General features: G+C 38.7%; 1 protein-coding gene across 3 annotated transcripts in view; it reads left to right on the top strand.

Moving 5' to 3' along the window:
* The first annotated feature begins 953 nt into the window (after window positions 1–953).
* The window catches only part of gpc5a (glypican 5a), a 125,238-nt gene continuing 99,617 nt past the window's right edge, over window positions 954–26,574 (top strand). Inside the window, exons 1-4 of one of the 3 annotated variants that reach the window (XM_044101549.1) lie at window positions 954–1,208; window positions 2,452–2,558; window positions 4,235–4,330; window positions 7,627–7,788. In XM_044101549.1, the coding sequence (XP_043957484.1) occupies window positions 2,522–2,558; window positions 4,235–4,330; window positions 7,627–7,788 (295 nt within the window). In that variant the 5' untranslated portion in view covers window positions 954–1,208; window positions 2,452–2,521. Of the gene's footprint in view, window positions 1,232–2,451; window positions 2,559–3,833; window positions 4,331–7,626; window positions 7,789–26,574 lie in introns of those variants that run through there. The other 2 variants (XM_044101540.1, XM_044101533.1) reach the window with 2 other exon arrangements.

The following is a 26,574-nucleotide window of genomic DNA, read 5'->3' as shown; positions in this document are numbered from 1 at the left end:
TTGATATTTTTTTTCTTAGAAACTTTACAGAACAGATTTGCATACGTTTTGTTTCGGAGCTTAAACTAAGCACACTGAACAAATTGACAGCTTCCTATTTGTATAAATTTGTTAGAAATTATAAATTAAATTTGTTATATATATACTTTACTTGAAAGTTAGATAAAAAAAATCTAGAAGCACTATTATTCTGTTTTATCTTTATTTAAAAAAATATAAAACAACATTACAATTTGTTTCAGAGCATAATCTCAGAACCAATAGAATTTTAATCAGGGTTAATTCCAGATCAATTGCTCTGATTAATACTTTATATTTTTGGGTAATGGTGCAGAAATACTGCAAGATGGTAAAACAGGTCTTTACAAACCCCTGTAAAGAACAACAGAAAATATACAGATAATAATGACCAAGCAAACGTTGTAAATGTCAATAAAATAACTTGCAGAAAAAAACAACAACTTCATAGTAAAATAACCAAATACAGTTTTTGTCTCCGTTTGAGGCTGAAAATATTTAACTAATTTATGAGCATCACTGTGTAATGTGCAACAATAAGGCAGTTTTGGGTAATTATAATTAGTGGTGAAGCAGCAACAGGTTAATTAATTGTTTGGATTTTCCAGTTGCACACACGGCAGTTGAAGAACTAAATGTGCTCTAATTAGTTTCAGCATTCTGTAATATTTGCTTCACATCAAATTAAATTCTAAGAATAAGATTGTATATGTATTTTTTTTCAGTGGAGTTTAAATACCCATCGAAATGCGTACTGAGTTTACTTTCTTTTTTATTGTTAATTAAAAGCTTTCCAACAGAGAGGTTTTATTTCTGTCCGTTCCTCTGCCTCCTTCAGAAAAGAGCCTGTTTGGCTGAGATATGTCGGAAGTGCCGTAGTTTATGTATGCTAATAGGGGGAGTTGGGGGTTGTAGCTAGATATTTACGTTCAGTGGGAGCCGCCCTTCATTCACCCACATGGTTACCAACTGGTCGCCTTCGCGCCACTTTCTTAACCCCGCAATCATTTCAAAGAAGCATCTCTGGGCTCCAAATGTGCTCTATGTCGGTTCCGACCTTACTTTATGCTTCGTTTTTGTCCGCTGTTTGAAAAGTTTTCGGGATAGTAGCGGTTTTATTCGCCTCTTTTGTCGGCGTGAGACCAGCACGGCAGCCCGAGCAAGTGAGCGAAGATGGTGGATTTCGGCTGGTGAGTGGAGCGCATGTTTATCGGTAAGGAAGTCGGGTGTGAGCGCATGTTTTAGTGAAATAAATCTCTAGTGTTGTGCACTGTGGTCCTTTTACTTGTTTTTTCTTGCTTGTGTCGTTGTGTAAGTATAAACACATAGTCTAAATGGCGTGTTGGTGATGAAAACAGAGTAGCGTGAGGCGCATGGCAGCCCCCTCAGCTCCACCATTGAGGGAATGAGGGAGATTTGAAAAAGCGGCGTGGAGCTTTCTCGGCTGCGAGCGGCGTGGAAAAATACTCAGCCTTTCTATTAGAGCAGAATGCAGTCAAAGATACAAGTGCGGCGTGTGTAAAGTTAGTTTGTAAAAATGTGCTCAAATTGCGGCTGAGTGTCGAGTGCAGTGGTGTGTGAGTTAAAGTGCCCCCCAGAACAAAGCAGCAGCACATGGGGCAGCTCTAGGCCGCGCGTTTTAGCTTAGCTAGCCTAGCCTGTGCGCATCAAGTAAACTTCCCGATAATATAAAATCCTCCACATAGAAGGTAGAAGTTGATACAAAATGTAGAGTAAGGACAACCAAACAAATGGGGAAAGGGCACACGTGGTTTTTGGTTTATTTTTAAACATGTTTGCTAGTTCAGTAGCGGCTAATTCGTGTTTAACTAAACACTGGCTATCTTAATATTAAGTTAGCCAGTTTATTTCCTCTAATACCACACGTCGCCCTGCACCACTTCCACTTGTAACTATAATGGATGTTGGAAGTTATTTCTTAATCAAGCAAACAGCATTTCGTAGCAGCTAAGCTACCTGCGGGTGCTGCTCCGACACGAACGACAGCCTTGTTTTGTTTATAATTTTTCCTCATGGCGACCTAAAAACCACAACCCACGTTTTGGTCAGTACATAAACAGTACGGAGCTGTGAAGTAATTTTCATACTTTTAACACAAAATGCTGTATTAGCTCGCCTGATTTAAAGTCGTTTGAAGTGCTAACGTTGGCGCACTTCGAGGCGCCATGTTAGAAGATGTGGGGGAGGGGTGAACGGCTTTGGTTCTCCGCGCAGGCGCAGTAGCGGTGCTGCTCATTCATGTTTTCGGCGACCTCGTGTTGCTCTCAGTCTACAACAGTCAAAACACCACTGCCTATGATGGCGTTTAGACCTTGTTGTTCCTTTTAGATTTGTCCCCGTAGGTTTTCTGTTGCGTCGCCTTGAAATCTGAGTTGTCCTAATTGTGTTCTTTGTTTCACTTTCCTATTTCAGATCCACCACGAGGTGCTGAAGCCCATGCTGTGGACAGTTAGGAGCTTCTCAGTTTTGCTGGGGACCAGTGATGCCGTCTGTGCATTGTCAAAGTGCTTACAGTGCAGGTAGTAATATGTGATACCTACTGCAGTGGAGGCACTTACAGCAATACACAGACACTTGTTTGTAAATTTTGTTTTGCTACAATGTCTCTTGAAGTACTGTCTTTGTGCTAAGGTGCATCTAGTGCAGATAGTGAAATAGACTAGCACCTACTGCCCTAAGTGCTCCTTCTGGCATAAGGGGCTGTAATATGCACCGCCAAGTCAGTACTAATTACTAATTGGGCAAAAATATCTTGCAGTTCACTGCTAGTTTTGCATAGTTGCACTACAAGAATAGATGAGTTGTGCAAATCTATGCAAAACTGATGATGGCCTGCTTGCTCTACACCTGTTTTTAAATCCATGATTTTTGGGGGTGTCGACATCAAGAGCATCATGGCACAATACGAAGCAAACAGTTTATAAGAAGCACAAGGATTGCTTGCTGGTTCTCATCCACTGACCACAGTTTCTGCAGTACTAAAGTGCTTATAGTGCAGGTAGTGTTTGTCCCCATATCTACTGCAATGTAAGCACTTGAAGTATTTCCAACTGTATATTCTCGCAGCCTGGGCTGTGTATTCGACGTCAAATCTGTTCGTCGCCTAGTCAGTTTTGCTGGTTTGCATTCAGCTTTAAGAGATGTGTGCTGTGCAAATCCATGCAAAACTGATTACGCTGACGGGTCACGTTCTTCTGATGGAAACCGCTTGCTGTCTTGCTTGGGTTTGTTGAGATGTCCTGTCCTATCCAGGTGGGGATCGGTGGCAATGCTGTTGTTCTGTAGGTATTGCACTTGTCCCGGCCTGTAAAGGAACTGGGAGATGAGCTGAGCAGACCTCGATTTAGCCAAACTGCTGCATAACTATGATGTCCTGTGTATTTCTGTAGTCTCTGGACTTTATGCACTCCTCTTTGCACTGCTTTTTTACGTGGATGTTTGTGTGGTTTTAAAAATAAAAAATTTAAAACAAAATTACTGTTCTGTTTTCTTCCATGACCTGTTGATGTTTTTAAAGTTGCTTTACTTTAATCTACCTTTACTGTGAAAAGTAGCAGTATTTATTTTTTTTAACAAATGTATCCAACTTTGCTATCTTTACATTTATGCTTTTTTTTTCTAGATCGTATGTTGAACACTTAACTATTAGTTTAGTTTAAATTTTGAACAATCATTATTACTCTTAACATGTGTCAAACATGTTAGAAAATGTGCAAGCTAGGTGTTGGCTTAAATCGAGGCGTTTGTTCTGTGGGTTTTATGGCTTAATCAAAGCCGATCGATCATTTGACGTTTTTCTTGAAGTTAGATTTGTGGAATGGGAAAAATTATAAAATCCGGTGTCCACTAGATGGCGCCATTAGACTCAGCGACCCGCCTCTGCGCAGGTAACCCGGTGGTACCGCCTCTGCTGTCGGGCCAGCCAACTTGGACAGCATGCGATTTCAGAGTCTCACCGCAGAAACTTTGAATCGTTTTCTGGATTCAAGTCTGTCGCACAGAAACCATCTCTGTCGCGGTTTAAGTCTGCTTCTGTAACCTGAAATGTGTACTCTTTTGATAACTGTCTGCATATGTGTGAAGAAGGAACCCTGACTTCCAAGTAGCTCCACGTTTTTTTTTAGATGAATGAGGATATTTTCTAAAATGAGTGCGCTATTAAGGTGCTGCGTTTTTCTATGTTTGTGCGGATCAGGACTCGGAGAGATGGACACATGCAGCGAGGTGCATAAAGTTTTTCAACTCAGGCAAATCGGACCAAATCAGGTTCTACCTTCAAGTCCCAGATCAGGTAAGCGGAGGAGTCGGATATTCACAGAACCCAAATCAGTTTTCTGGTTAATGTGATTTGATACAAGGAAAAATAAAATGCGGTAGTTAGACTGGTCTGTTTTTTTTCTTTCTTTGTTTTGGACCTAAAGTTATAGGTGAAGTGGTTTTTCAGGTTCATCATATAGCATAAATGATCGGTAGGATGTGGTTCTCATATTTTTTATTTTTATTTTTGCGAAGTAAACTTCAATGGGGGAGTATTTCCATAACAAACTTTGAAAACACGCTGTTCATAAATGTTCTAAGGTTCAGCCTTAATAAACCAGTGTGAAAGGAACCAGTGAGTTGCTGCTGATGAACTGCCATTTATTTAATATCGGCTTTGATCTTTGAATCAGCAGCAGTGCAATTAAACAAACAAAAACGTAGTCCATCCTGAGTGGAAATGATTCAGAAATAGTCCTATGCTCTCCAGGATGGACATGCACTGTCCTATTCAACACATTTGAATATTAAGCTATTTAATTTCTGTTAACTACTGAACTGGAAAAACACACAAGATTTATAAAACCAATCCCTCTAAACAAATGCTGAAAAAGCTCAGCTTTTTAGTTGAATGTAGTAATTATAGTAATACTACAGTAATTTAAAAGGCATCTTCAATTGTCAAAGAAATTCAGGGTTGGTGGTTTTGGGCTGAACAACCTGGATGCTGAGCCATTGAGTTAATTACAAACTCTTTGTTTATATCCTATTAAATGCGAGTGTACATGAACGCATGCAAGAGTAACACTATTTCACTTTTTTAAGCTTAAAATACAGAAGGACAATAATAGGTTTAAGCAGCATGTGTTGTATTTGTGAATCTGCTGGTGTAAGTCATGCTGTCTTAATCCTGTGACTCGAGCAACTAAAGCGTCTGAGATTACTTGTTGACTGAAATGTACAGAAACTCCCTCCCCCGTTGGGTGTTTACTACAGATAAGTGGCTTTCAGGGATAAATAGGAATTATTTTGTTTAAAGTTAGGTAAACTTGGCTTTCTGAATGCCACCCATGGTAATTATGTGTAAAATTTGGGAGGAATTGTGGGTGTGGGTGTTCTTAGTGGACTTGTCATTGACCGAATGGTTTGCTGGTGCTCCTGCTGAACTCTGTTCTCATTTTCGGAAAAGTAAAGCTAAATGATGTTGACTGCCATCTTGCCACAAAATGTAGCCTATAACCTCCATGGCTTCTGACAGAATTGACAGAAAACCCTCAACAACCTCCTAACCCCCCCATAAAAAGCCCCTGTGGCTGGTCTGTGTCAATGCTGAAGCTAAAATTTATTTTCTCTTATACAAATTGTTTGCAGTGCGGTGTTCAGTAGTTTGGAAGATTAAAAGATCCGGTAAAAACACCCGCTACTGTTGTGAAATACGTCACAGCCGACAATTTTCTTATCACCTTGTCACATCTAAATCCATCAAGTCAGCTGAAAGATATAGATCGCTTTCTTGATGGGTTCAGCTTGATGTTCCGAAGTACAACAGATGGTAGACAGTAGCTTTTATTGTTGGTGGGCCAGAATGCTCTCAGCACTTATCTAAAACAGAGTCTAGGTTTGTGAATAACAGCCTACAGAAATATCCACAGACAGAGAAAAATGCATCTATATTTGACAATAAAAACAAGCAACAAACATATTTCGGTCTGGGTCAAAACATAGCAAGTAGCAACTCCTATCTGCAAGAAGTTGGAGATAGACCCCAGCATGCATATAGGTGAAAGAAAAGCAAGTCTTTCATGCTGTCTTATCTGGAAGACTTTGAATTCCAGTACGTATGCCATCACTTAGCTCTGCTCACCATCTGAACTCGCAGTGAGTTAACAGCGTCTGACAACAGTCTGCAAACTCTGTCTGGGCTTGTCTTGGAGGCTTTTGCAGCGTTTTGGGTCTCCTTTGGGATGTTTTGATTGTCCTGTATCTGGTGCACACTAGCTTGTATCTGTGTCTAAAAGGAAATCCAAGACTTCATCTGTTTCAGTCAGTAACTGTTTTATTCAGAGAGACTTTTGATTTTCAAGACACTTGATTTTCTAAATTAAAGTTTAACTGTTTGATAAACATTAGTAATGTTTGAGGTTACAGTCCTTTGTGTTTATAGCCCTTTAATAAAAACAAGACATTTGACTTTATGTGTGTAGACATTAACTATAAATACATAAACTTTAAAAGAAATAGAAGATACATGCAAAACCAAACAGTATGCTTATGGCTTATTCAATAAATTTGAATATAACATTTTATAGAATCATCTTTCATTGCGATTACAGCTGTTATTGGCTTTGCTCACTATGTGCAGTTTAGTTGGACCATGTCTAAATAAATTTGCAGTTGTCTACTACTATCTCAAGTTTTAGATGGTTCTCTGTGAAATGTTCAAAGCTATGTCAGCCCTGACCTGTCTGGTATGATCTTTAATCTTCTTGGTATTTGTTCACAAATGTTTCTTAGACCCTTCAGAAGCCTTCACAGAGTAGCTGTGTGTTTTACTAAGAGTCATTAATGCACAGATACACTATGCTTAACAAAGGTGTGACTCTTGAAAGCTCCACTGGGTTTTATTTCCTGGATCAGAGTAAAGTGGGTAGAATACACGCACACAGATTTCTCATTTTTCTTTTATGTCACAATGTTGTAATCTTGCTAAAATAGAATTAAGGTTTGTGGTCGCAACATCACAAAATGTTTAAGTGATATTTACACATTTACAAGGCACTGAAAACGATAGCTTCTTTAGGACCAACACTTATACTCCTCACAACATTTATTTCAATTTTATGTGTTAATTCTCCAGTTTGTGCAAATATTGCTGTGGTTTTAGTCTGACGAAGGTAAAAGTGTTATTCTTTGTCTCAATACACATTCTTTTCATGAATCTGGTCAGCTTAGGGTGGCAAATCCACCAGATTTGTTTGTCTTAAAGGGGAGTTTACATGGATTAACTTAAAGGCAACATTCTTATCCCCACTTTATGTCTTTCATGTGTTAGGCTTGGATTTATGAAAACAGACAAAGGTGCTTAATAGGATCTGTATTTGTTCTGAGAGCAGTTTGTAGCATTAAATTATTTGTTGTTAAAGGAAAAAGTTTAGTTACATTTCTTTTTTGCTAATGTCAATAAAACAGCATTTGTTACGTCCTGCTTTGAAATTGTTGAAGGCAGAAACAGAGAACCACTTTTATTTTATTTTACTTCTACTTTACCATTTATTTTGTTTATGTACTTGACATTTTAAGATCCTCACACTTGATGTCGGCTGCTTTAAGGTGCCGATCTCCAGGTATGCATGTCCAAAAGCTCGACGTGCTGCACCAAAAAGATGGAGGAGAAGTACCAGGTGGCGGCCCGGCGGGACGTCCAAAACCTCCTGCAGACCTACAGCTCCAGACTCAAGCTGCTCCTGTCGCGCTACGTGGCTGCCTTTCAAGGTAATTGCTTGTGTGTGTTTAGGCGTCACAGCTGTAGCTTTGTGAACACGAGCTGAGTGCAAATGTTTATCCTGTACTGTTTATGCGCAGATGTTTGTGTGGGTGTCGTTAAGATACAGATGAGTTGTGTGTGCGCGTGCATCAGATGAAACAGATATGTCTCACTCAGAGATCTATACCACTTGCAGCAGATCTGCAGCTCAGATTTGTCGGTTTTTGCTGCTGAAGGCCTGGGCTGTAGGGATAAACAGAGCTCCTTCCACTTACATCCTTTCCTTTGCAAGCTGTCCCCGACACTTTGTACTCTTTTATAGAATAAAACCATAATCTTTTAGAGAACTGGAGGTGGAACATTCCCATCACACAGGTGGGTGTTTGTGTTGATTCCTCTCCATCATTTCATTCAGGGTTTGACGTGCAAGCACTGACTTGCCTCTTTGTGTGTCTGCTCCTTTTGTCCATCTAGTGTGTTTTTTTTTTCTCTCACTCCAGCTGATAACTGTTATATGAGGGCTGAGGTTGGTGGGCAAGAGATCCAAAGTGAATGACTTGAACACGCAGCCTCAGACATGTCATTAAGGTTGTTCACTTTAATGCTGCCTTTCAGGTTAAAGACAGGCTGTTATCCTCCCCTGAAACGCCAGTGATTTATAGGAAAAGCCCCGCATGATTACAGTGTTTTAGCTGAGGTTTGGAGGGGCAATACCCTATTTTTGTTGGTAAATGTGTCATCTGCTTGTTCAGGCTTTGAACATGAAATTAAATTTTAAAGTTGAGGAGGCAAAGCATAACTGATGCTGTATAGCACAAGGCTGCTGTTATTGAACCCTTTCAGACAGTCGTATGTAGTTCATACTTAAGCTAGTTGCTACAGAAAACATTCAATTGTCATTCTCAATATACCTTTCTTCTTTCTAAGTACATGTTGACCCTGATGCTGCCCCTAACGTCTCAGTAGACTCACTTTTTGTCAAGTTGAATTTGGACTTGTGTGATGTTTTTTCTAAAGTTCTCGTGTGCTCTGGGCCGTTCGGGAGAAAACAGAAGTAATGTCACAGGAGTGGAGCTCGTAACTGTTTGAAAGTACGCGCTAAACTCACATGGTTTCATCTGCAGAATGGCAGCCAATGTTCGCTCCTGCCAAACCAAACAGCGCTCCCCGTCAACATCAACTCCCTTCAGTCAACAAACACTGGCGGTCGTTTCTAACATCCAGCTTGCATAGCACAAGTAGCAACAGACCTTCCGGTTATTTTTCGTTTGCTTGTGAGGATCACTGTTGCAGTCTGTTGTCTCTGGGTATACAGAAAATGTGTTTCACACATTAACCATTATTCGGATCATTCATCACTTTGACTATTTAATTTTTCTCTATCAAAACAAGAAGTCAGTGAAGGATGAGAAAACTGATGATAATTATTTTTGTTCTTTTTTTGCTACCATCTCTCCATCTTTCTGGTTCGGTCACAGAGCAACAAAATGCTACGCAGTTTCCAAAATTATTTAAAAAAATAGAAATCTGAAAATTGATTCAGTCCCCTTGACTTCTTTGATACCTGTAATGAAATCCCAGGCATCCATTTGTATCGGAAGTTATTTACACTAATGAGAAACGGCACCAATAAGACCAAGAAACACAGCAGACAGGTCGGGGATAAATTTGTTCAAAAGTGTTCAACAATTCACTGGCCACTTTGGCAAAAGTATGTCAAACCTACAAATCTTATGACGTGGCAATCCGTCTGAACTTGCATACCTAAAGGTACTTCTGTAGAACCTGCAGAGATTTGGTGTTTAAATAGGAGAGTCTGCACTTAACAAATTTGAGTTAAGTGCAAGACCAACTTAAAAAATTCAGTTTATTGGTGATACAGCAAAGATGTAGAGGAAAGGTGCTCTGATCAGATAAGACAAAAATGTAATTGTTTAGGCCTTCATCAAAAATGTAGAGAACTAACAATGTACATGATCCAGAACAGCATTGCCATCAGGTAATGTGGTAGTGGCAGCATCATGCTTTAAGGATGCGTTTTGTCTTTTGAGAAAAAAAAGCTGTTCAAAGTTGACATAAGATAGATTGAACTACATGCTAGGAAGTAGAAAACCTGCTAGAGGCTCAAAGACCAGACCTAAAATCCAAATATAATCTGACTGAGGCAAAACTGCCTTGCAAAAGAGATGAAATCTAACAGCTGTGCAAAACAGATACAGACATTTCCCAAATCACTTGAAAATATTTATGTGACACAATTGTGCTTGCATGTGTCCATATTCATATTTTAAAAGCTCTCCTTGTTTCTTCTTCTTGTTTTTAGGAAACCCACTAAATGTAGAGTTGTGTTTAGTAAAACCTATGACATAAACTTCCTTTCACAAAATTGTTTGCTTATGTAAAGCTCACTAAAAGCATTGCAACACTACACAGCGAGTGGGTTTTGTATTACTTTAAAACGAGTTGTTCTTTTAGCTCCAAGCCAAACATCTCTTCTCTTCAAACAGACTTGATTATGTAAATAAATAACTTGGTTAACAAAAAGAGTCAGATATAAAAACAGCTGTTTTAACCAATTTACTGAAAGAAGACTCTTTTTTTTCCATGCTTTCACCACCTACATGGATGAAAGAGGATATTCTTGTCTTTGTGAGATATTTGGACACCGAAGCTAATTTGTATCGCTATTACTTGTATAAATATGAAATTAGACTTTTTTAAAAAAAAAAAAAAAAAAGGTTTTATTGGCTCTAGTGGCCTTTATTTGATAGTTAATTGACAGGAAAGTGGGTAATGAGAGAAGGGGGAAGACATGCGGCAAAGGTCGCCAGGCTGGGAATCGAACCTGCGACGGCTGCCTTATGTGGATTGTGCTTAACCCCTGCGCCACCACAGCACATCCCTTATGGAATTAGACTTACTGCAAGTCATGCCAGAAACCAAATTCATACACTCAAGGCAATTCACAGTAGATGTTTTAAGCACTGTTGTCACAGGACCACATTGTTCAACATTTAACCTGCCATGTGCAGACGCTCACAAGTCAAGCATTTGATCAGCTGTTCAAATCTATAAGGAAGTGATGATGAATACTTTTAATTTTGTGAGATTTCTACGGAAATATTTTTGTCCAAAGCTCAATCCCAATTGCATTAACAAGAGTTTTCTGGTGAACAGGAGATTTACAATTTACCAGGAAAGAAAAGCCCCATAGATTCAGTAATGATTGGCAGTCGGCACTGTAATTTGAGAGACATCAACAAACAAACAGAGTTATAACACCACCGACAGGAAGAAGGATGAGATAAAAGGAGACCAGCTAATGTAGTCATTTGTCTTCTGCGCAGCCATCAATTATGTCTCTTTATATGACGCAGCGAAGGGGAGGGTATCAGAATGAAGACATTAGTGGAATGTAGTCGGACAGCAGAACCTAATATATGGGTTTATTTTAGGTGAGACACAAAATAAATGCAGAAATTGTTATAAATTCTATTTAAAAAGTTGTTTTATTCCTCTCATGAGTTAAATATGCGCAAATCGAGCTTGATCTTCTATGCTTTTCTTTCAATGGTACTGTTCTGAAAGAAAGATAGCCGAGCATCAGGAAAGGAGGAAAAAGAGAACAAGTTTAAAGTTAATTGTATGCCTTTAGCAGATATTGCTGCAATCTTCAGCACATTGTGTGTTTTCCCCTGCTACCCGTCTGTCAGTAAGTCTATCAGAACTGCATGCTTTCGTTCAGCTTTTGTGAGGTTTCTGCACTTTGTCCACACAATGCACAAATATGCAGCCTGTCGAGAAGGCCTTCAGGGAAGATCTTTCCTTCATACCGCGCAGGTTTGCCTCACGTCCATGGCAACCAACCTAAGTGATCCCGGCTCCCCGTCGGCCAGGAGTCACATAAAAGTCAAACAGAGCGCAGTATGAATCAGCTGTTGAGACGCCCGAGAGAACGTCTGAGGATGGCTGTGCAAATTATAGCACAGCGGTCTGAAAAGCACCACATCAAAGCAATGTTCTCCTCTGGGAAAATGTTGATTTGTAGAACCATTTCCGAAGCCCTGATTTGTATTGCACTAACTGTGGATGCGTGTTGAGAGGAATAACACAGGAATGCTCAACAACTCCCTGCTGCTACAGTACTTTGTCGTAACTCAACCTAGTCTGAATTCAGTAAAACAGACGCGCGGCCACAAAAAAAATCACTTAACAATATCAGTATGATATGATTTATTTTAAGAAATCTGCTTGATGAATAGGCTGAACCTCATAAAGCATGTCAAATAACTCACATAAGTCTCGCATATTAAAGTGTATGAAACTTAAAACCATTGTTATGGTTTGCGCCTTATTTTATTTCATGCCTGAAGGAAATTTGTGGAGTTGTTTTGAGATTCCTGTTCTCACCAAAAAAAAAAATAAATCTGCAGTTGCATTGTTAGGTTTATGTTTGTGGTTTAAGCACTTATAATACAACAGGAATTTTGTTGCTTTGAAAAGACCGATGGGAACATTAACTAATGATTTATTGCTATGAGTATACAAACTATAGAGTGCTTTTAAAAATGGTTTTCCTGCGCAAAAAAACAGAACATGCAACCCAAAGACCAATTCGGACAGAGGTTGTTAACCCATAATTCAGCTCGAAGCCTTCATAAGTACAACATCACCACTTGGAGGGCAAGTTGAGTCAGGCTGTTTTAAGGTTAATGCTGCTGTTACTTGAATGTTTGCTGCATAAAACTGCTGCGACCATTAAGATTTTGTGGCTTGTGGTCTTTCTTCCAGTCAGTATGTCATTTTGGTTTTGAGTCTAGAAAGAACAAAAATGAAGTCAGCATGAGACGGGGGGGGGGATTAGTGAACACAGACACAGGCTTTTTTTATTTCTTCATTTGCATCGTTTCTAATTGAGACATTCTGCTTAGGGGGTGGATCCAAATGAAAGGTCCTCCTGATGTCGCAGGATTTCTGTTATGTGGTGAAGTTCAGTTCAAGTCTGTTCAAAATTACTTCAATTACATGTCATTGTAACTCATCTCATTCCAAGCGATGCTTTGTTGTGTTTCTGATTTGTTTGACTAAAATTAAGGGTTATCAGAGCTAAACATTCAGGGCACATTTGGTCCCATTTTTACCTTTTGCCATTTTATAGTCAATTGGCTTTTATTGTGGTGAGGTACAGCTGAGTTGCATGCTTACAGACTGAATTGTATTGGATTAAACCGGACCACTCTGAAGTAAAAACTAACCAATTAAAATTTTTGTATAATTCAACCACTTTGTCTTGTAAAGTGCTTTAGGTAATTTGGTGCTGTATAAATGAACTGAATTGACTCCAGATTAAGTAGCAAATCTTCCATCAGGGTGTGGCTGTTCTCCCTATTCATCTTAAAACATTTGGTCTTTAAAAGTCAGCATTCTCACTTGGTGAATCCATCATTTATAGCAGACCTCCTGCTGGTCTTTTATGGTAATATCTGCCCCCAACAGCGAACAAAGCAGGTTTTGCAGTGGTACCAGAGCTTTGTCTTTTAAATTCCCCTGTTTGTACTCAGTGTAGCTTTTTAATGGACAGCGTCACAGTCTTGCTCAGCAATTTGATTCCTCGTTGATGCTGAAAGAAACAGAATTGATCAGCTCATAACAATGTAATGTTGACACTTTTACTGGCAATAATTGTTTTGCTTTGTCTTTCTTCTGAACAGTTTGTCCTACTTTAAAAAAAGATGTGTGAGAACATTTGAATGAAAGAGAGGAAGAGCCTGGCCTCTATATTACCCGGAAATTAGGATGCAGAAGTTTTAGGTACCTGTCTGGGTGATTTATGACCACTATTTTTCAAACAGAACAAGAACAGAATGTAGATTTATCAAGTGAAACACAGTTTTTTTGCTCATTATTCATCATGAAAATGATCTCAAAACCCTTTGCGCCACATGTTTTCTATTGGACTTTGTTGAATAAAGACTTCACAATACTCATTTGAATAATCATTGAGAAAATAATCTAAGCAAGCTTCAAATTACTTCATTAATTAACATCAGTATTGATTATCTTTGATTATTTGATCATTAACTGCTGTGTAAAAGAGAGAGTCTTTCAGACAGACATTAGTCATAACATCTACTTTTACAATGCTATGCGAATATCTTGTGTCCTTTATATATGCAGTTTTTGAATTTATGTGGTCTTTAAATGTTTGAGATCATCAGACTGTAATTTCAGACAAAGATCATCTGAGTAAATGCAAAAGGCATATTTCTAATGATTATTTCATTTATTTGGGGACTAAAGCAGTCTAAATTAACTTGACATTATGTGATAATGTTATTGCCTCCCTTGGTAAACCTTAAATTAACTGTGATTAACCATAATGTTTTGAGAGCTGGGTTTAACTTCTCTAGTCACACTCAAGTCTATTGTCAGGCTTGTACAACCAAGAGGTCACCAAAACAGAATCGGACTGACAACATGAAGTGGACTAAATGATCCCAAAAGCAACAGATCAATCTAAATGAAAGAGTCATCTCTAAGGCTTTAGGTCTCCAGTGAACCACAGTGGTAGCCAGTGAGAAAAGTAGCGAAACGTCCTGGGAGTGGCCGTCCTTCCAAAATTACTCAAAGAATGCATAAATGACTCATTCAGGAAGTCACAAAAACAAACTAAACCACATCGAAAGCACTGTAGGCTTCAATCACTTCAGCTAAGGTCAATATTCATGACATGGTGAAACACAGCATTCCAGAAAAATAATGTTAAACTACAATTAAACACGGTGGTGTTAGTGTGATGGTGCAGACTGCTTTACTGCTTCTGGACTTTGACAAATTCTGCTTTCTTGGTGAAAATCCTAAAGGAGAATATCCGGTCTTCAGGTCACCTCTGAGGACCTGTGTGTCGCAGAAAGACAGTGATCAAAAGCACACCAGCAAGTCAAATCTGGACATTAATTCAATTGAAATGTTGTAGAATGACAACAGCAATCTCTTTCTTAAAGTCGGTATTTCAAAACACAGAAAAGGGCAAATTAACCCTGCTGTTATTAAAAGCTCTGACAGATGCCTTTTTTAAAAATTCTAAATAAATGTAATTGTTTTTATTGGTAAAACCACTATAGTTTATTATAGCAATAGTAATTTTATTGCAGTGACCATAGCAGCTACAAAGTGGAAAATGTGGTATTTTAATTATAATCTTGTTTTGCTTTCTCACTTCTTTTGGACTTTAATATTATATTGAGATTACAAAGACCTGCTGAGAAATATGCAAAACAATGTTCTAAAAGTGGAGTGAAAGCAGCCAATTCATTTAGCTGGCGACTTCTTGGCAATTCGCATTTTCCCGTTTAAAATAGCAATTTCCTACCAGAGACAGATATTGTGCTGTGACCAGCCACGGGTGGCTCTGCAACATTGACTTCAGCAATGCAGTCTTTGCTTCCAGTAAAATTTCTATGTTGGTCACAAATTGGCTGCTTGCCTTCGTCGAGGAAAATATGCTGCTATTTATAGGACTCTGCATCCTTTGTGTTAGACATGGACTTCATGTTACTCCAAGGAATCCTGCATGGTATTTCAGGCTTTCTCATATTGAACTATTATTTATTTTATTTACCTGAAAGTATTATATGAAGTTACACACAATCCAATTTTAAATATATATTTTTTTCCCACAAATAAATGTTCAAAAGGTGGGACATGCATTTGTATGTTTACTCTCATACACCCGAGTGAAATTTTATGCGACCAGTTGACTTTAGATATAACTTAAATAATAAACCAAGGAACACCTGGCACAGGTAAAGCATGAAGCTGTGGAGAAGCTGAGAGCAGCAACAGGTTCCATTTGATGCTGGAAATAAAAAGAGTATGGCACAAGTGCAAGCCAGCAGCTACAGACAAACTTCATGTGATAGAGAATCACCTGACAGGTCCATGATAACCCTGGAGTGACTTTAGAAATCGATCACACTGCTCACAGATCCTGTTGATTAGACAGCTGTTAGTCGTTCACACCAAGAATCTTTAGGGTTTGTTGTCTCCCTGTTTGCCAAAAGCTCTACGAGACCAAGCAAAATGTGGAAATTAGTACCTGCATCAAAAGAAACAAATGCTAAATGCTTTGTTTGACAGCATAATGCTGTGAGGATGTTTTCCATATGATTTTAAGATATAAGGAGCTAAGCACAGGGCAGGATGATGTCCTGATAAAAGGCGCAAAATTGTTGTGCTGCTGTAAAAGTTCAATTTCTGTTTGGATACATTCTCCGTCTAATTTCACAGAGCTTGAACTATTTTACATAGAAGAATGGGTAAACATTTTTTGTTTCTCAATGTGCACAGCCAATAGAGACAAAACCTGAATAGTCTAGCAACTCGAGTTGGTTCTAAAAGGTTTGGACACATTTTACAGATGCTTGTTTGTAGAAAATGCTAAAAATCCACTTTATAAAACAGTCCTGATAAAATACATACAGGTGCTTTTTACTTGAAACATGCCAAATTTTAAGGGCTGTTAATACTTTTACAAGATACTCAAAAGTTGTTTCAGTTTTTGCACTCTACCCATCAGATATTTTCCAAGTTAGTCTTTGCTTTTTGGAATGTGATTCTTTCCCTGACCAACAGGTCCACAAGCATCTCTTTTTTTTTTTTTCAGTTTAACTATTCACCAGAGGCGCATTAATGTGTGTATTGATGTGGGTGCACAATCATGCTTTGCAGAGGCCTCACTGCACTATTCCCACAGAATTCAGACTTGGCTTTGTGATTCAAGGCTGGACAGTTGATCCAAGGGAGGGACAGAAAGTGGGGAAGAAAGCACAGAAAAAGAATGAATTACTGGACTGCTGAACGAGAGAAGGCTGGGAGGATGCCAGATTCTGTTAAAGGTCTTTGCGCAGTGTTTGAAGTCAGAGGATAAGGATTTAGAAGGAAGCAGGATTATTCAGAGTCAAAAGCCTTCAGCAGTCCAGACGTGGGACTGCCGGAAAGTCAAAGTGACTGTTTTCCCCTATCATTTCTTACGTCTTCTGTCTGAAGTACTTAGTGAGGTCTTTTTGTGACTCTTTTATCATCTTCTGTTGTTGGTACTGCCATAAAATGTTGGGAAATTTAAGGGAAGTAATTCTGTATTTTCGAACAAGGAGCTTTAAAACATTCCACATAAAATTAAGGCGGGGATGAATGGAAGTGTCCTCTCTTTTATTCAAAGGTAATAGATTGAACTTCAACCAGTTCTCTGAATCTCTAAAGGATAACGGAATTTGTCCACCAGAACCGCAAATGTTCAATAATTAACACATTCAAGCTTGGTTCAAATATTCAGCAGACGCATAACAATGAATATGACCTACATGTCACAAAACCTGGGTTATTCGAAGCAATTTTTTAACTTCTTGGTATTTTAGCTGATATATCTTTAGAGAAAAAAAACAACAACTTTATTTCCATTCTACGGGTGTTTTGAAGTTTTAGAGGTTGGAAGGCCTCCATCCCTTCACCTTAATCTTTAGCTCCAGGCCCCTGAAGCTCCAGTTTCAGGGCTTAGGCTGAACCTTGATATTACATTCAGTCAGAAGAAACCTTTTGGCAGAATTGAAACATCACTAATATTGCCCCTCAGTATGAATAAGTTTGGGCTCAACTGCATAATATAGGTTCGTATTTTATTGGGACAATGGCCTTTACCGTGTTCAGCAGATTTAAATTATACAGAACTGACAGAAGTATTAAGAAAAGCTCAGAGCTGCAACCACCACCACTTTTCATGAATTGAAGAAGTCTGATCAGATTTTTAGGTCAGGCATGTGATTTCATAAGCATTCAGTCAATAAATCCTGTCTTCAACTTTCCACGGGGAACCAGCCGCTGAAGGTCCTCTAGCTCTTAATAAGTAGAGAACATCAGTGGAATCTGCCCACTTGACAAAAACTGACTTTCTTTGTCTTCCATTTAGGTCTCTTGCCATTAGAAGTTCACACATTTTCCTCATACTGCACTGCAGCCACTTGCTGCATAGAGATGAGCCCTAAAAATACATAGACTTGTCAGCACTTTGCACTGTCTCTTGTGTGCCTGTTTGAAATGGAGATTTATGGCTACTGCTTGTTGTCCTAAGGCCATTTTTGAGATGATACAGCTTAACAGGAAGTCTCTGGGACAAATTTAAACTATGTTTTTCCTGCTTTTTCATAGACCTACTTTATGTTATGTAGATGAAAGCCAAGCCTTTGGAGTTACATATCTGCAAACCAAAGGTAAAGCTGATGTTACTTTGACTTAGTTTTATGTTTATTGACTGGACAAAATAAAGTTAAACAAGAATCATCTTAAAGTAAATACTAATCTCAGAGTATGAATAATTTATTTTCCAAAAGAAATTTCATGTTTTTTTTTTGTTGCTTCTTCTATTTGAAGCTCACTCAATCTTCCCTTTTCAATGTTTCATTTCTCCGTTACACTGTAGATGCTTGCAGAGGAGAAATCAGTTCTGTCAGTCAGATGGCAGGAAGTATTTACTAAGTAAGATCCAGGTCTCCGGGGATTAGGCTCTGCAGTCGACTGGGCGATGAAATCCTAAACACAGAAATACACCAAGCCTTCTGTCTGCTCCGTCTCTCTTCCCTTCCTCTGCCCTTCTCTGCTACGTGGCTTATATAACGGTGTAATTGCTCTCCTTATCATTAATATGTTGGCATGAGTGACAAATGAACATTGTTTTTAGAGTGGGGAGTCCAGTGTCTGATAAGGCTGTGTGATATAAACATTTGAATCCCATTTTAAGAATGGTTACCCCCATAGAAAGTAGTCTTATCTTTAGAATAGACCACACACATTAATAATTTGCTTTCCATCAGGCGTTAGGGATAGTGTTAGGGTAACCCATAGATAAACGCACTGTGGTGCGTTTATTATGGGTAGTTTATTGGTTCTTGTCTAGTATTGATGAGTGTTATGTTTTTATCATCTTGTTTTTGTGGTCTGTCCTTTTTATGGCTTTTACGTGTCTAAAAAGCCTGTCGAGCAACAAGTAAATAAGGCTATAAATGCTGTAGTGCCAACTAAACAGAATCACAATAAATAAATCACTAATTCATAGCAACATTATTTTCAAAGGGTAGTGTTATCCGTGCAACATTCTAGAGAAAAAGATTTGGACATAGTCTAGTGTTGTCCTTTTTTTAAGATGCCAGATGTGATAATTTGGCAATGAAATGGGATATAAAAGATATTTAAATGTGGCTAAATGGATCATCTGGCTGTTAAATAAGGGTATGAAATTAAAGAAAAAAAGTGAAATTGCTGTCACAAATTTATCATAATGTACCTACATAAAATCAGAGCTTTAAAACAAAACATAGCCCACCATCATTCAGGGCAAAGAGTATTTCTTGTCATATTGTCATGAGTTTTTGCTAACATTTGTCAAGCACAGCCGAAATTTTAAAATATGTTAAGGCATAAAGACACCCACCTCAAGCTGTTTTATCCAACTAAAACAACTTATTTTATGCATTAAAATTGATTTTATTATTAGCAATGTTTTTGAAGCATCTCATCACAGGCTCACCAACACACTCAGATAAAAGACGTCTCTACGGGATAAATTACATATTCATTTTATTTTAAGTTCAGAGTGGTTTATACCAGGATAAGACTCTTATTGGTTTGTCATATTGACACAGGAGGGATTTGGCATATTTTATTTGTGAATACTCTGGCTGCAGGGTTTTGGATGAGCTGTAGATTTCACTTGAGAACGCCAGGACATCGATATTATATCAAACTGCAATATTCAAGCCTAGAGGTAACAGAGACTTGAGCTAGTTTTTTGACTTTTCAGTTTATCTAAATATCTTGGGTATAATGGGAGTGTAGGGACCAGTTCATGTCCGGAACAGCTCAGCATAATGAGGCCAAGCAAAGTTAATTCACTTTGACTTTAAGCATCTACAAAATCTGATCTGGAAGGATCCTTGAATCCTATCAGACATCAGAAGAACAAAATATCTTCTGAAAATAAGGATGTCTGAACCTGCCAGAAAGGTGTGCGAAAAAGTTATTTGTGCCGCTTGAACTGTGGATGACTTAATAGCAGCCTTATATAAAATATCTAACTGCTTGTATGAGAGCAGACTAAGTAGGTCTGAATGGGCTTAAAGATAAATTAATGTAATTAAAACTTGCTTCTATAAAAAGAATAGACCCTTTAGAAATGTTCACTCTAACATAGTGGACATATATCTAGGTTGAAAATATTGAATCTGACTTTTGAACCTACATGTCATAGAAGTAATGCAATTATCCAGCTCTGCAGAGTAATCACTGGCATGCTGTGAGTTGCAGTTCCTCTGTTCAGGCTCTTGAAAGCTCAGTGTACTCCTTCACTGGCATCCAGCAGTTCACTGAGGTCAGCCACAGGAAACCTTTAACAGCTTCACACAGAGACACCTTTGAAAGCTAATGAAAGCTTTATTATGATATTATTATTTTCACTCAGGGTTTTCAACCATCACAGCTGACCCTGTTTTCTCTGTGTGCACAGTGAGAAATTGTCAAGGACTGCTCAACTAACCTGTGGTTTTTCGGCATGTATGAAAAGATCTTTAACCCTGCACAACGGCACACAGTCATGTTTTTATTTCTCAAGAACGTCTTGCATTCATTTGCTCTAGCTATATCTCAAACATAGCTGTAGCCAGGCCATTGCCCTTTGACTATGTAAACAGAATCACAGCCTTGCAACATGGGTTGTGAAAATCCACATAGACAAAAGTACAGCTTCCTGCGCGATCATTTTGTCTGCTTATTGACTCTTTATGCTTCCTTTCCTGAACAGCATATTATAGGCTGTGTTCACAGCGAGCTCCGTGCTCTTTGAAGTGCTCAAGAGCTGCAACAGATCCTCAAATATTGACTTTTAAGCCTTCTGGGAAAAAGAGAGAGCAGAGATGGATGGAGAGAAACATGACTCACACAGAAAAATAACAGACAGAAAGACAGGAAGAAACGTCTGTTTATTATAGCTAAGGTAGGCAGATTTATTACACGAGGGCCGAGTTTGCTTTGGCTAAATATTTGTTTGGTAAATGCTAATGTATGATATGAGGAATATGTGTATTGATGTGGAAGAGGAAGTGGAAAGAGATAAGAGATTTGACATTAGCTGAAAAAAGTCCATACATATGAACTCCTTTCCTTTCCTTTCCTTTCCTTTCCTTTCCTTTCCTTTCCTTTCCTTTCCTTTCCTTTCCTTTCCTTTCCTTTCCTTTCCTTTCCTTTCCTTTCCTTTTCTATTCTTTTCGTTCCTTTTATCAAATTAAAGCCCCTCTGAGCAGGCAACCACAGTTCTACACAATACTTCCTTTATTTAAACCAAATACAGACAGCTGAAAAGAAAACATCTAAGAGCTTATTTATACCGATTTTCAAACCTTTTTCCGACCCTGACACCTGCAGGTCACAGCATTCAGTCTGTTGCTGTTTGCAGGAGTTCTGTTGTTTTGTTGGAAAAAAAAATGTGCAGAGAAACATTTTTCAGACAGAAATCAGATTTGTGAACCCCCCCTACTCCTTCATGCCTCTGCACGCCCCGACCCACGCGGAAGATGAAAGACTAATTTTAAGTCGGTGGTTTGTTTTTTAAGTCAGAGCAACAGGTATGCTGAACTCACTCATGTTTTCTAGAAAACCCATTCTGGCTCACCTCACTCTCCTGGAAACACTTGGCAGGCTTTCCCATGTTTGCATGTCTTGATGCCTGGTTTGATTGTCCTGCTTTATCTTTTCTCTGTGTTATATTTTACTTATCCTAAACGTATCTAAAATATGTACGCTTGTCTTTTCTTGTTTGTCGCACTTACTGTAGCCTCATATCCAACGTCTCCATTGGTGATGCAACAATTTTGCAAAGTCCTCTTCTTCACTTGGCTGCTCGTTAGAATTGCTTTTATATTTTAAAGGATTCAGAAGAGGGGCTGAAACAGTCCGTCGAGATGCTGTTGGTTTCTCAGTGTTTATCTGAAGTTTCCTATCTCTGAGTCAGAGACATGACACATTACTTCATCTTTTACATTAAAATTGGGTTAATAGGAAATGATCTCAGCCTCACTCCAGTGATGATACTGAAACAGGGGGTTTAAATCTATCAACAGCTCTCCTCTCGGGTGAAGTGAATGAAGGTTTTCCGCTGTATTCTCCTCAACAGACCAAAGAGTTGCTGGTAGCTCCCAGACTTTCTCTTTGTGGCCTTCTAAATGGACATTCCAGATGCTCGTGATACAGGATTGGCATATTTTTGCATTGGCCGAAGAGCAAAATGTGATATTTTCACAGTGCTTACGTATCCTGTCTGTCAATGTGTCACCATTTTTTTTCTCATGTACCCAAAAGTGCTGCCACGCAAACAATTCAAAAATGGTGGCTGAATCTTCATCTTGCATAACTAAATATCTTTACAAAAAAAAAAAATCCCAAAAATCCAAAAAGCTGTGTTTTTAATTCTTAAAACAAATGTTAAAATGCCAATATTTTTTGTTACCCTTCCTTTATTAACATGAAAATAATGATTTATGAACAGCATATATTAAACCCAACTGAGCAATCAATTATCAGTCCATGTTACTCTGTCACAGTGATTTTTTAATCTGTCTTCAACACTTGAGGGAAAATGAGAGTAGGAAAATGAGACCCTAGTTTTATTTTTTGCTACCACCTACAAGGAAGAAATAAATACTAGCCAGCTTCTTTTAAAGTTCATCCATCCATCCATTTTCTGTACACCCTTCATCCCTAATGGGGTCGGGAGGGTTGCTGGTGCCCATCTCCAGCTGCGTCCCGGGCGAGAGGCGGGGTTCACCCTGGACAGGTCGCCAGCCCGTCGCAGGGCAACTCAAAGACATACAACCATGTCAGCCAAACAACCATTCACACACACACTCACACCTAGGGAGAATTTAGAGAGACCTATTAACTTGACAGTCATGTTTTTGGACTGTGGGAGGAAGCCAGAGAACCCGGAGAGAACCCACGCATGCACAGGGAGAACATGCAAACTCCATGCAGAAAGATCCCGGGCCGGGAATCAAACCCAGGGCCTTCTTGCTGCAAGGCAACAGCTCTACCAACTGCGCCACTGTGCAGCCTTCTTTAAAAGTTATTTTCTAGATATACTTGATACAGTTGCTTGATATACTTTAGCTATAATTATATCTACTGAAACTCCAGACCTGATCATAAAACAACAGCTTAAAGAAGCCCCTTATTTTCATCTTTTAACTCGTCACAAAGAGCTGATAGTTTCCTGTTTCCTGTACTAACCGTGCAGCTCGGGAAGTCATAGACTTCCATTGTGAGCGTGTTTTCTTTTTCTTTTCTTTTTTTCTTCGGGATGAGCTGAACCCATAGCGCCACTGACTCATCCTCTCTAGATGGAGAATGGCCTTTTCTGCAGCCTATCAGATGTCACCGGGCTCCTCTGTTGTGGTCACAGCCATTCACCAGAGGATGAATCACATTAATAAAAGCCATCTTTGCGTTGCTCGGCAGCTCGGCTGAGGTCAGCTGGTGGCATTTGAGAAGTGGAAACCTGAAAGCAAGGCAAGTTTCAGACAAAACCAGCTCACGTTGATGTGCTCTGTTCACGCAAGAGCTTTTGGGGTTTTTTTGTCGCAAGGGTCTTGAACTACAAAGTCTTGTAGTATTTATCTTCCTGCTGACTGATCCCCTACCTCTGTGACAGATTTATGAATACAAATATATACATGAGCAGTGCCAGCATAAATGCTTGTTAAGCCAGTTGTAGCACCAGTTTTAAGGATTTGGAGCCACAGTAAATCCAATGGGATTTGAAAAGAACAAGTCGCATGTAAATGATTCTCACTGCCAACATGGGAAGGTGTGCCTATTCTGATCCTGATGTAAACATACTAGTCTGAATGGGCTGTGGTCAGGTTTTGGTCTTTTGAAAGAAACATCCAGAGTAGATAAATACAGAAAGAGGAAGAGGAAAATCTTTATTTAAACAGTACAACCTTCCTCAGGACCGAAAACTATACCATGTCACCTTCCTCCTCGCATTCAATCCGTGTAGAAAAAAAAAAAAAGAAATAGATCGCCCTCTTGTGGCAAAAGCAACGTTGAACACTTAATGATTTCTACTGTACTTTCTCATGCAAGAAAACATGATACTACAATTGCATGGTAGGTCTCTATTTTATGTCAGTGTCACTCCCCAACCTTTCATGATGGCTGAAAGTCTTAATTTATAAAATGTAATATCTACTTTTGTTAGAATTTCTTAAAGTTATTTAACAATCAAAATGTTCAAACCTTTAATGGGCTGTAAAATGCTCTGGGCATGAAACAGGCTGCTAAATGCAGAATCAAACAGCCAGTTTAGTAAAAGTTTAACAAACCTTGGTAAAGTTTCAGCCTCCTCTCACTGTTCTTCCACATACCAGAAGCACAAGCATTTCCCTTTGTATCAGTCTGATCTCTGACACTAAACAATCCACAAGCAAAGGAATGAGTTTGGCTTTCTAATGAATCTCCTTCTATTGAACAAAGAATGTAATACTTATGTTCTTAAAAGAAAAATGACTTTAAAAAAAGTCTCTTTCTATATTTCATTGCGGTTTTTGTCTGTCTACCACAGAAAATCATGGTTTTCTGGTATGATTAAAATTGTCCAGCCAGATGCTGTTAGTGCAGCACAGGTCAAAACTGAAGCATAGAGGAATTGTCTACCTCTAGAGTCTGGAATAACCTGCCTCTCGATATTCATGCTGCTGAGTCCAAACAGTCTGCTTGTCACTTTTTGGCTTGTAATTTGAATCTCCTTGTGGAGTTGTTTTTAGGCTAATATTGTTGTATTGTTTTATAGTTTGATTTAATCTGTTTATTTGTACTTATTTAATTGATTTGTGCTCTCTCTGCCTTATCTTTAATAACTCAGAAAAAGTACTTTATGTTTTTAAACATGTTAAAGAACTAAAATTGACATTGATTTAAGCTGGTGTACTATTTTCTTGGCTGCCAGGTTATTAAGAGTGATAGTTGGTCTAAATATGCAAGAAATAGTCATTTCTTGCATTTTCAAGCCTGTTGGTTGCAGAACATAAAAAGATCTTTTAGACAGGCTTGATTATTTCAGCTGAAAAAAAAATCTACCTAATCTTCTTTCTTGTATTTTTTTAGGCTTTCTCCTTATAGCATTTATGTCCTCAAGCTTAACCTGAAGCCTATTGGTCAAGGCCTCCATCTAGCAGATTTGGTTTCAGACTGTCCTCTTTGCTGTAAAATTAGAATATCGTGAAAAAGTGAAATTTGTTGTACGGATGATGGCTGACACCTATATGGAGAAGCTGATCTCTTTATCAATCAAGACTTTACAACTGTCCACACTGCTAAAGTTAGAAAAAGGCTGGTTCAGTCCATGATACTTGATTGACCATAGATGAAGATGAGAGAAAGCAGACCTGCAATCTAAGCAACCTGGGCGTCCATCACCTCTGCTGTGCCAAAAACCGATTGTCTCCATGCCACGCTGCTTTGATGGAGTAATTAATGCAAAATGAGCTATTACTGCATAGAAATGACCGAGGTTTCAGAAACCTGGCATTTCTGATTCAAATGTAATTTTTGTATTCTAAATTTACGAGACACTGAATTTTGGGTTTTCACTGTCTGTAATCATTAAAATGACAAGGAAGAAGGGCTTCAAATATTTCACTCTATGTGTAATAAAGCTATATCATACATGAGACTCTCTTTCTGAAGTGAGTGACAAAAAATATTGAACTTTTTCACAATATATACATTTATTAGATCTACTTATACAAGGACTCTGAGTGATTCTTAAATCATTAGACGACACATAATTTCATAATTTGTTTGATCATTTTATAAATGAAAATAAAATAAAAACTACATGAAAAAAATCCATATTTTATATAAAAATAGCACTTTTAAAAATCCTTTTCCATCTCTTTTTTCAGATTATGTTTTTTGCTTTGATTTGATGATTTAGTTACTGTATTCGTTGCTTTTTTGTTGCATGTTTTCACTGAACTCTTTAAAGAAGGTTTTACAAGATCCATTATTGTTATTAAAATGCAACATTTCATATAACAATCTTCTCTTAAAAAATGCTCTATTTTGACAGATGGGATCCACAACATTTATAATATACATGGGATGTTCAGAATGCTGCTCCTAAGGTCCGTAATAATCTCAGCGTCTCTGTGGTCTCATATTGTGTCTCGGTCTCATGAGTGAGGCGACGTTCTGTTTCATCAACTCACACATGAACAGATTTTCTTGCTTTTCTCTCTGCTTTTGCAGATTCCCTTTCTGGTATTTGCTTTGCTCTCTGACCACCATGCTTGTTGTGTAGGAGGTGCTGATTTCTTTTTGTGTTTTCACACAAAAACACTTCTTTCAGTCTCTGATCTTGTTAGACATAACACATTGAGGCAAGATCACAGAGGAGCTGTGATAAGACTCGGTTCCTGGTACCTCCAAGTTTAATGTTCCCGCCTGAGATGTTGCCTGCAGGCATGACAGACCCCCTCTCTGTTTCCCCTTGCGGTGGCCCTCACAAGGGGGGCTTTTTGGTCAGACTTTCCACATGAGTGCATATTACTCTGCGTTTTGGCTGTGTAAGACCTCATCACATTGGCTGCCCCCTCTTTCTCAGACTCAGCCCCTGGCCAGCTCCGGGTGCTCGCCCCCATCTATTACCTCACAGCTCATGACAGGCACATGATCCGAATACAGCCGTGGAT

The sequence above is a fragment of the Gambusia affinis genome, linkage group LG02, assembly GCF_019740435.1.
Source record: "Gambusia affinis linkage group LG02, SWU_Gaff_1.0, whole genome shotgun sequence".
Taxonomy (NCBI): Eukaryota; Metazoa; Chordata; class Actinopteri; order Cyprinodontiformes; family Poeciliidae; genus Gambusia; species Gambusia affinis.
Note: the sequence above shows the minus strand (reverse complement) of the source record. Positions and strands in the feature narration are given on the sequence as shown.